Source organism: Aphidius gifuensis, linkage group LG5, assembly GCF_014905175.1.
Source record: "Aphidius gifuensis isolate YNYX2018 linkage group LG5, ASM1490517v1, whole genome shotgun sequence".
NCBI lineage: Eukaryota > Metazoa > Arthropoda > Insecta > Hymenoptera > Braconidae > Aphidius > Aphidius gifuensis.
The window spans coordinates 16,788,128-16,800,301 of record NC_057792.1 but is presented as its reverse complement, the minus strand read 5'-3'; the positions used below and the strand labels follow the sequence as shown (position 1 = coordinate 16,800,301).

The following is a 12,174-nucleotide window of genomic DNA, read 5'->3' as shown; positions in this document are numbered from 1 at the left end:
CATTTAAATAATTAAATATCATTATTATTATTATAAAAAATTGATTTTATTTTAGATTATGCTGTTTCAACATTGAATGTTGTTATCAAACATTTTTCAACCTGACACATTCAAGCCAGCTTCAATGATTTTTGTTTTTCATTTAAAATTGTCTGCTGTTTGCTGATTACACCAAGGTATTGTTAATTTATAATTCAATAATTAAATTAAAAAAAAAACAATACAAATATTTGTCATCAACTGACAAACAAATTTACAAAATTAAATAATTTTTATATAATAAAATAAATCATACCGTTTAAAAATCCATCGTTAAAAAAAAAGGAAATCAATGATTTCCAATTACTCCAAAAATCGGGATGATAATAAATAGAATATTTTTTGATAATATTGATGCTCCAGCAGCTGTAACAAATGAAAAACAAGTAATTAATAAAAAAAAACAAATAACAAATTTATTACTAGTAATTAAATAACAACAAAAATAAAATTCAACAAAGAAATTATAATAGACAAATTAGACAGAGAAATTAATTATGATTAATTGTCGTAAAATCGATATAATGTCATCGATAAGAAGACAAGAAATGATCTAAAATAATGGTGGTTACATAACTGATGGTATATGAGCCTGAGGCACGAACGGAAGTCGTTTGCTTCTCGCTGACGATTTAACATACGAATACGTTTAAATATTAAAGAGTTAGTAAGAGAGAAAGAGAAAAAGTAAATGGTAGTTAGTGATGCTAGTAGTGGTGGTGGTGGTGGTTTGATGAGCAAGGGGTTGGAGGATAGATTAAAAGTGGTAATGGACATTTTGATAATAAGGGTTGGGACATGGAGGAAAAGCAAACTGACCAGGGGATGAAACGATGCAAGAATTGCCAGTAGACGAGGCAGATAAAATTTAACGGGCAACAGTTATACTCGTTTGAATTGATGGTACCACCAAACGTTGAAAATATATATGGATGCTGTTATAATAGACGTGAATATTTTCATACGTTCAATCTGCTATTGTTGCACACGTTTGCGAATATATATGTCAGGTTATTTATCGTAAATTTTATACAGGTCAACAGTCAAAAAGGTCATTCTTGATATGCATAGTAAATATTTTTATTTATTTATTTATTTTTTTTTCGATGAAGCAGGTGTTGATATATTTTATGAGAATTTTATAGTGACAAAATAATATACACTTTAAGGTGTTTTAATATGCTTGATATCATAGGACTCTAAATTAAATGAACAAAAAAAAAAACGAAAAAAAAAAAGGATAAATAATTTGTTCATGTTGTTGTTTATGTGAACCATTGGTGTGTTGAATTAGTAACCTTTTTTTATTTCGATACAGCTGGTATATAGTTGTTATTTTTTTTGCTGTTTTTATTTTTTTATTTTTTTTATGAGCACATAAAGAATGCGCTGTCATGGACGCTGATGAACGATAAATCCGTTTGAAACAAGCCCGATTTTATCGTTCACATCTGCATATGCCCAACGCTAACGAACACCCCCTCAATCATCTCGCCTCGAATCACCAACGAGTCAACCCTTTGACCCAATCACTCTAATGATTTTTGACAAGTCTGGATAATTTTTAAAATATCTATTTTTATTTTTTTTTTATTTCTATAAATTTTATATACTGTTTTTCAACAACTCCATTTTGACTGACAAAAATAAATTTATAAATAATTTATTATCAAATTTTTTTTAAAAAATATTATTTTTATTTTTTTTCATTTTTTGTTGAAAAATATAAATTGAAAATTTTTATTTTTTTAATAATTAATAAGTAAAGAAAAAGCAAGAAACAAATTGAATATTTTATTTGAAAAAAAAAGTATTTATAATTAAAGTAAATAATTAAAAAAAAAAAAAAAAAAATACATTTATAAATTTATTTTTACTCAGTCAAATGATTGAATCGGTTTAGTACTTGATTGTATCTATTTATTCCCTTCCCAATTATCGATTTAAAAAAATAGAAAAAAAAAAAGGATAAAATACACCCAGTTAAATATCATCGGTCTCGTAAAATAAACAAAGACTTTTGTATAGTTCAGTAAATTTGCTCGTTTGGAAATTTCATTTAATTTGAATTGCATATTTTTTTTCTATTTTTCTGATGAGGAAATTAGATGGGAAGAGAGAAAAGAGTTTGTTATAAATTGTGAATGATGTTTCAACTATTCATTACATATTGGCTCAATGTTCGTTTGGGATTTGGAGGGTTTATAATGTAAAGGGGTGGTGAAAATAAAAGTGAGGGTGCCAGTGACTTAGTTGAAACTTGGCTGCCAATTTCCGATGGGACTATTACCAAGGAAATGAATACTCCTCTCTTGCCCAGTCCAGAAAATAAACCATGCTCTGTTAACCTCACGTGAATTGCGTCATTGAATCGGACGTGCTTCGATAACCACCAAGAGAAAAAATTTTCTCTGTCTAATATATCATTCAATTCAAAGTGGCAAGAGGCTCTTCTATATGCTCAAAAAATTTTTTATTTATTTATCTTTTTTTTTTCATTTTACTTCTCATCTATTCAGTGATTCGTCCTTGGATTTGACGAGAAGTGATATTTTCAAATTCACTGACTCCTCACTTTTTTTTTTTTACTATATAAAATGTCGACAATAGAAAAATTTATTCAACATGGATTTGTATTATCGTTGCCACTCAAATAACTCACTATTCAGAATATTCAAAGAACATATACATATATATACATCAACTTTGAAAAAAAAAATAAAAACTTTCTTTTATCTATTTAAAAAAAATTTTTATCTATCGATAAAAATAAAAGGGAAAATTTTTGTTTCATTTTTCTCAAAAAAATATCAGTAGAAAAATTCAGTCAAGATAGTTCAAATCGATTTAAAACCCAGTCAAGAGAATATGTTTTTTATCTATATGTATATATAAATGCTTCTTTTGTCAGGGCAAAAAAAAAAAATACAAATATATTTTATTCGATAACAAAAAGAATCGATTGAACAAGTAATAATGAAACTTGAAAATATTGGCTAGTTGAAAAACATTTATTTTTAATAATTCAAAAATGTTTTTGAGGTAAATTTTAAAATACTTTATCAAGCTATTTTGTAATAATAATAATAGTAATTTATATATCGAGTGAGTAATTTTATTTTTCGTTCAAAGTAAGGAAGTAAAAGAGATGAGAAAATCAATTTGTGCTCGATCGATTACAGTGGTAATGAGTCGAATCGTTTTGGGATAACTGAAAGTAAAAAAAAAAAAAAAACAGAAAAAAATATACGGACAGATAGAAAGTAACTGACCCAAATTTTTGATGGTTGCCGTTGCCAGTTTACATTCGTGATTCACCCTTCAAATCCCCACCAATTTATTTGTCTATTTTTTATTTTTTTTACTACCCTATTTTATGATTTTTTATTATTATTATTTCTCTTCCAAATTATTTTCTTAAAGTTTTGTTTTTTTTTTTTTCTTCAACTCTGTCATTTGTGTAAAATTTATTTTTTATATTTTTTTCATGTTTAATATTCTCAACAATAAAATAAGAAAAAAAAAAAATGACAATAGTTATTTTAAACAACAAAAATACAAAATAAAACAGAAAAAAAATGATTAAAAAACAAATTTAAAAATTAAAACAAAACATTAATTTATATATTGTCTATCTATGATTTACAAATTGATAATATATATTTTTTTTCATTAATTTTTATTTTTCAAAACAACAACAATTGTATTTTTAGCTCGACAATATTCACACACTTTAATAAATAGTATAGTTTAACGTCAAATAAAACGTTATACATATAATATCAAACTGAATTGTACAAAACTAGTCTGTATTCTCATATACTCACAGCCTCGTGAATAATTTTCTACGAGCATATAAACCAAGTGATGTAGGCCATATGTGAAAATCCATGAATTTGTATTTGTGAAAATAAATGAATTTGTATACATGTAAAATTTGTATAGGTGAGGAGGTAAAAGACAAAAGACATAGAGATAGTAGTTTTAGTGATGAGTTAGATAGTTGGATTGAGCAAGGTAGTTGTTGCAAATGAAAAAGAGGATAAATTTTATGTTGTATATGGTATATAGTTGAAACAAGAATACATATATTTACCACAAACGCAAACACAACCTTTGACTGGTCCTTCTGTATAGTGTCGGAAACCTTCTGTCTACATGTTATTTTTCAAATTTAAATATACATTTATACTGACACAAACACTACACATATACACACATTAACATGGAAAATTTTACTTGTTCAATGTTAACTTTGACATGTTGTATATATATCTGTGCATGTTTCAAAGCCAGTAATGCGTCAATTTTGACCAAATCCTTTTCTAAAACTCATCCCCCTTTTGTATTTTCACTTTCTATACTAAGCTCTGGCTTGTCAACGTGCAACAGACTGCTTTTATATGTTAGCTGAAAATACAAATTTTACCCACGAGACTAACAGTCACTTTAAAACGAGGAAATATATATATTTAACATTGTTGACGTTGAGATTTTATGTATAACCTTATCGAGAATATATTTATAACATGCAACCACAACTAACTGGACATCAAGAAGGTCACATTTATCTTTATTTATATATATTTTAATGATACGCATATATAAACACAAGGATTTTCATTGGTTCACTTCAATTCATAGTGAATTATTTAGTAAAAAATTTGACTTTGATGTTATCAAAGAAAAAAGCTTAAATTGAAATAATAAAATTTTGTAAAATTATTTTATAAATTTATATGAATATTTTTTTTGAGTACATTAAAAATTATTAATTATTTATTTTTATAAAATTTATATCTCATTGATAATTTATCTATGGAAAAGATTAATATTTTTTTTTTTTTTTTTTATTATATTTGTGAATATTTCATTGAAAAAAAAATGGATTTGCGCGCAGTGCTTTGAAATGAAAATTTATCCTTTTGCTTTTTTTTTTTTTTTTGCGAGAGAAAAGAGTATTATTTATTTGTTTACGAATATCGTATTGAGGTTTATTTAATGAATGAAATTATCACTTGCTGTTAAGCCGATTGAAAGGGTTATGGATTGAGATCATTGGAGGATGGTGACCACCCCTATCAACAATAGATATAGTGGTGAATTCACGGGGGATTTAGCGAGAATCCAACAGAATAGCTCAGGCACTGATATACCTGCGGGCATTCAATGTGAAACGTTTGCAATTTACTATCACTGATACACACACACATACACATGATAAATTCAGAGAATTTTTTTTTATTATTATTCTGGGTGTCAATTCAATTTTAAATATTCACCTGATGAAAAACAAAATAAAAAATAGTCGAAAAAAAATTGAAATAAAAATGAAGAAAAATATATAATATTAAATAAAAATTGACGCATGAAAATGTCAAAGTATATATTTTTATTTTTATATTGTTAAAAATATTCACGTATATTTTTTTTTTTTATTACTATTATTTTTACTTTATTATTAAAATTTTTTTACTCGTTAAATTTTCAAAAAGAAAAATTGAAATATTGATTGATTTGTAAAATTCGAGTACCATGGAAATGGATTAACTTGATTATCTAAAACAAATGAGATTTTATCATTTTTTTTTCCACTTTAATTTTTCTTCAAAATATAGCCCTTTAGACCCTGTAACAAGTGATGCAAAAAAATAAATTGAACCAAGAAAACAAAAAGCTTTTAAAAGAATTAAAAAAGAAAAAAAAAAAAACAAAAAGATATTGTATATAACGAGGGTTAAAAATAGAAAAAAATAAAAATAAATATATATATATGTAAATAAGTATCAAGCTGGCAGGCCATCCCTTATTTTTTCGTATAAATATATCTACTTATTTTCTTATCAAAAAGTGTAGAGGTAAAAAAGTTTTTCACCATTTTGTCGCGGTTTTTTTTATCTTAAAAAACAGTCAAAGTCCAGGATGATTTTATTGCTGTTCTTTTTTCACTTCCGGTTGAAGATTTTATATATATATATATTTTTTTTTTATTTATTTTTCTTTATTCTTTAATTTGTTTTTATTTATTTTGTCTTACTTTTTCATCTACCAATTTATTATCTTTGAAATTATTTGTTTTATTCAAAAAATTATATCTTTTTTTTTTTCTCATTTCAAACTTTATTTTATATAAAAACAAAACATAAATTTACAATTAATGTCGCCAAAAAGCCTCAATTTTTAAATACCTGTCTATTTATCATACCTTTAATAATCAAAAGACGTGAAATATCCAAAAAAATGTCAAAATTTTGAAGTATAAAGTTGAATAATTTGCTGGATAAAAAAAAACTAAAAAAAAAATTAGGCGCTGCAGTTTTTATTATTATATTATTATTATACCATGTATCGAAAAAGCGCCTAATTTTTTTTTTATCCAGCAAATTATTCAACTTTATACTTCAAAATTTTGACATTTTTTTGGATATTTCACGTCTTTTGATTATTAAAGGTATGATAAATAGACAGGTATTTAAAAATTGAGGCTTTTTGGCGACATTAATTGTAAATTTATGTTTTGTTTTTATTTCACTTATTTTGTTTAAATTAATAATAAATTATATTTGTAATTCGTCTACTTTAAATTGACTGTGAATACCATAATAAATAATAAATAATAATCGAATACTAATTTTCTGGAATATAAAAATTCAAACGTTATGTATACTATATATGTACGCTTTAAATAAAAGGAAAAAGAAACAAATTCTGCTATACCATCAATGATAAATAACTAATACATGCGGCTGCATACACACACATATATGCATGTAAAAAAAAATTCAGGAGTAGGGATAGGCGCGGGGTATGCAAAACAATCCCAGAAATATTATCAGTTTGAAAATTTATTTTTTAGTAAGATTTAATACCTGGCTTTACTGACTCTTATATCTTTTTATTATTTGTTAAAAAATCGAGTAGACTCATTAAAGAGAGGCATCGATATATATAAAGAAACTGTTTTATTTTTTAACAAATAATTAGAACGACATTTGATAAATTAAAAACGACGACGTCACGGACCACTGACTTAAAATACTTATACCCGGTAAAGAGTCTCGCTTTTTAAAAATTGAGGCGAGACTCTACCGAGTCTCTTGATATATTATTTTTTATATCGTAATAATAAAATCAATAGTATTAATTTAGGTAGCTTATTCATATGATATTCTTGTCGATAAAAAATAGAATATATATTTTTTTTTTTTTTGTAAGTAAAAAATGATTGCCACATGGAAGATTTAATTCTACTCGGTCAAATGTTGGAGAGTTAAGTTACAGTCGAATTAAGCTCGTTCTAGTTGAGTAGGACAGTTGAGTTTTATAAAAATAAAAAAATTTCTCTTTCTAATTTTCTACCACGTATAATATATATGTATCCTTGTCAGTCCTTTTCACTGCGTTTGAATAGCTTTTCGTGCAAAAGAAGGGATCTTCTGGGTCATGAAATTTCAGTGAAGCTTCATCGTCTACCGTTGAAACATTTATACAAAATTCATCTCTCTCTCAAAAGTCTCTCAATCCTTGGTATATAATAGTTTGACTGTTTGTATATATACAGTATATATTTGGTCAAAGTAAAACTTCATGTGGCTCATATTATCATAATTTTAAACTTCCATATGATTTATATACAGAATGACGTATATATTTTTTTTTACTTTTTTTTTTTTGTTTACATTTACACTCTCACTCTAAATTCTTTACCCAACATCAAACTTAATATTTAATCTTTTTAAAAATATAATAATAATAGTGATAATTTATTTTGGATTTAGTCTATTTTCATTATTCATTTTTAACAAAAAAACTTTTGTATTTTTATATTTTTAAAACTTCATTCAAAAAAAAGTATGACGTGTATTTTGTTTTTTTTTAAAAGTTGGGAAATTTTAAGCATGAAATATATTGAAGTATCAAGAGTGTTGGTTGGTTCATATCATATAGCTTTTAACTGGTTCACTAGATAGAATATAGTGTGTATTTATATATATAATGGACCATTAAGTGTAATTGAATATGGTGATTTATCAAAAGGCATTGTAAATGATCAGTTTCAAGATAATAATACGAGCTTGTACTACGTCATTGTTTGAATTTATGAATTTAACTATTCTCTATGTGTACTTTATGAGATTAATCATATATATTTTTGTTTTTTATTCTTGGGGTTGTTGTTGAGGGTAGCTTTCCAATGTGTAGCTTGTTATTCTACTGTGGGGTTGATGTTTTTCCCTGTTTTTTTTTTTCTCTCTTGAAACTTATCAATATCATAATTAATTTAACATAATATCCCTGTGGCTTTCAAATTAAAAGGAGAAAACTAATTTATATATTCGAAAAAAAGAAAAAAAGTATCCATATGCTTGTACAAGATTTGCATAAATTAATATATATTAAATTGGCATTTAAATATTATACCATCACATCAATTATTTATTAATTTAAATTGAAAGCTTTTAAATATTTTTTTATCTTGGTAATTAATGAAAAATTTTAATTTTAAAAATACTAAATGACAGTTTAGATGAAATAAATCCAATTTACATATATATTTTAGATTGAAAGAGTTTTTAATTTTATCAATAAATATTCAATAATTATTTCTCATTTTTAAATTGTTAATTATTTAATTGTTGAATGACTTTTGTTTATTATATTCAATTTTACGTGTTTAATTATCAAACATTTATCGAAATTTTTCTAATTATCATACATTTAGGTATTTATTTATTTTACTTGGGAAAAATTTAAAAATGTTTTTCATCTAATTAGTGCATTCAAAACACCCTATTAATTACTAATTATCAATTAAATATTTTCGTAATACAAGTAATCTCATTATGTTGCAATATCAAAATATTCTAATGAATAAAACTCGATCCATTGAATAACTCACAACAAATCAATTCATTTTTAATCAACAAAAAATTATATAATAATTATTAAACATATAAATTTTTAATGTATCAATTCAATTGACATTGAATGAATGTCAATCAAAATTCAAAACATTAATTTTATATCTCAATTAATATTTTATTAAAATATTTTTAAAAATTAAAAAAACATGAAAATAAAACTACATATTTCAGTAGTACAACTCAATCACTGTCAGACGAAAAATTTGAATAACCAATTTTACATGTAAAATAAAAATTTAAAGATGTTTTAGTATATAAAAAGAAAAAATAAAAAAACAATTTTGTGGTAAACTACGTAATAAATAGTATGGTTGATTTATTCAACAGTGAAAAGCCACGGAAGTTGTAAATATATACAACACACATATCGTACAAGCATGAGCCATATATGTGAAATAGGAAATACTGAAGAGTGCCCTCATTGAACGCGTGACTTGACCACACAGTAGTAAATGAATTAGTTGACTGGAGTTGCATGGCAATGAACACGTTTTAAACATCTATATATACAATAACAGAGTTTGGCTATTGAAGTACCATTTATAACAATATATATATATGTGTTTTCAAAGGGTCAGCAATAAACTCGTTAATGAGTGGAATGAGATTTGAATACAAAATTTAGTAAAAAGAGTTACTGAGAATGTCCATTGTCCTTGAGTGTCAGTCATGCAAGAAATTTGCACACTTTAGTTAAACCACAATATTCCATAATGTCACGTTTTCTTGAATAAATTATTATTTAATACATCTCATTATTTTAATTTTTTAAAAATTTATAAATTATAACTTGATAATCCATTAATTTTTAATAGAAATTTTTTTTTTATCATTATTTTTAATTTTTATTTTTGTTATTAACTAAATTATCATAAGTATAAAAAAAAAACATTTTATATAAAAATAAAAGCTTTATTTTTTAGTTTATTTTATTATTGATTAACTTTTTTTTTTCTTCATCAATGAAATTAAAGAAAATTCAAGAATATTTATTTTTGGAATATAATAATAATAATAATAATAATAATTTAGTCAGTACTTTTATAACGATTGAAATTTTAATGAAGTGCCAAAAGAGTACCTGAAAATTGAATATTATTAATGGAACGAGTCATAAAGTTTTAGCCTCATTAGCAGTATATTTTCAACAATCACATTCAGACATCTACATTTTATGAAAATCTGACATAACAAACAATCGTTTTATAATTCATATTTCAAAAACTTGTATTATTATAAACAACAAATAAATATGTGAATACCATTCACACGCATATTATTTTCATATATATATTAAAACTTGTGCAAAATTTTGTCGTTGTAAATAACTAACAAGTTTTGGGAATTGGGGAAAAGTCAAAATTAACTTAGCGTTGACTGTGTATAAAATATCATAGAAAATTAAGCAAAAGTAAAATAGTAATACTTCAAAATGAAGATATATTAAAGCTCAGTATAAACACCTGCACTATTTTATTTATAAAAAAAAATAAAATAATAAATTACATCTCGACTTTTTCACTTTATAATATATAAAAGTTGTTTGAAAATCATTAAAATAAATACAATGCAAATTTTACATATACATATATTATTTTTACTGAGTGTAGAATATATATTTGTTTGAAATAAAAAACTTTGAAAATAGAAAAACAAGAAATTCCATCCAAATTGTTAAAGTGAAATTGAAAAATGAGAGAAGAAATACGATGCGGCAATTTACTGTAGACATGCTAAAGGATTGGACAAGTTGAGTGTCGTGGCTTGGTGGAGAAGGGTTAAGGGTAAAAAAATGAGGAGGGTTTCAAACACTATAGGTATATATATTGAGACAGTAGTAGTGTTGAACGAATAGACTAGTAGAATTAAACAAAGAACGCATTACGCAATTTTAAACAGTACTCGAATTCATTTGGGTTTAATTACTTCTTCCATCTCACCGCCTTATCCAACTTGTGATAATATAATATCCATCTTCTTCTTTTTATTTTTTTTTTAAAAAAAACTTTGTCTCACTTTTTCATACTTATTCTCTTTTTCAATTTCAATCAACCTATCTCTAAATCTTTAGCAATTTTTTTCCATTTTAATTTTCTCTTATAGTCACTTTTTCTTTTGTTCTTAAATATAAGATTCTTGATTACTTCTAAAAATAAAATGACCCCCTACTAACCTTTGGTGCAGTACCATATATGAAAGGTTAAAAACTGAAAAAGTCATTAAATTATTTTTATTTTTAAAATTCACTAAAAAGTTGTCAAAATTATTAATTATTAAAAAATTTTTTTCTAATGATTTAAGTAATCTTTTTGATTTGAATGTTATATAATTATCAATACTTAATTTTTTTTTTCTTCATATAAAATTGAAACTAATAGAACGAATATATTTTAAGAATTCTACTTTATTTTATTATTCAATGAATTAATAAAATAATTTATAATTTATATAAATTATAATCTTAAAACGACCTAACAATTTTAAAAACTCATCTAATCTCTCCTGCAAATTATATTTGTATTAATTTAAAAAAAAATTTATAATAATATTATAATCCCTAATTATTTCTTAAATATAATAAGTCTTAATTTTGCCTTAATGAAAATCGCTGTTTTAATTTATTTACCAAGACACATGACAAATGCACAAAAGTATTTAGTTTAAAACAAGCTTTAGTTTACAGAAAATTAATAAGCCTCTTGTGGATATTACGACTGTAATATCAAAACTGCTGACTACTATTTGTTTTTTTTTTTATTTTTCCTAATTTTTTTAAATCTCTTTTGTTGTTTATCTTTTTTTATTAAATGTATAAATATATTTTGTATTTTTTTTCTTGCTTGGATTTTATCCGTGATTTATATAGAATGAAAAATAATAATTTATTTGTAGAGTTTCAAAGTTATTTTGTTATTATTTTGTTAGTTCAAGGGATCTCCTTTTTTTTTTTGTGTTGACTAATTATAAGGGTGCTTTCCTTTATGATTATAATGGGGATACTGCCCTCCAGGCACTCTATTACAATATTGTTGAGGCTTTATTATTTTCATAAATGCATTATCAATACTACCTCATCATCATCATCATTATCATTATTATTAGTATCATCAATATCATCAATATTGTCATACACTGTTATAACAAATGAACTCGGTTTATACTTAAAATTTTAACAAGTAATTATCAATAAATTTAATTTCCATATTCATCA

At 24.3% G+C, this 12,174-nt stretch overlaps 1 protein-coding gene across 2 annotated transcripts in view; it reads right to left on the bottom strand.

Moving 5' to 3' along the window:
* LOC122857958 overlaps positions 1 to 12,174 on the bottom strand; it is a 30,630-nt gene that overhangs the window by 2,255 nt on the left and 16,201 nt on the right. For both annotated transcript variants that reach the window (XM_044160533.1, XM_044160534.1), the window contains one exon: positions 296 to 405. In XM_044160533.1, coding sequence (XP_044016468.1) covers positions 329 to 405 — 77 coding nt within the window. In that variant the 3' untranslated portion in view covers positions 296 to 328. The remainder of the gene's footprint in view (positions 1 to 295; positions 406 to 12,174) is intronic.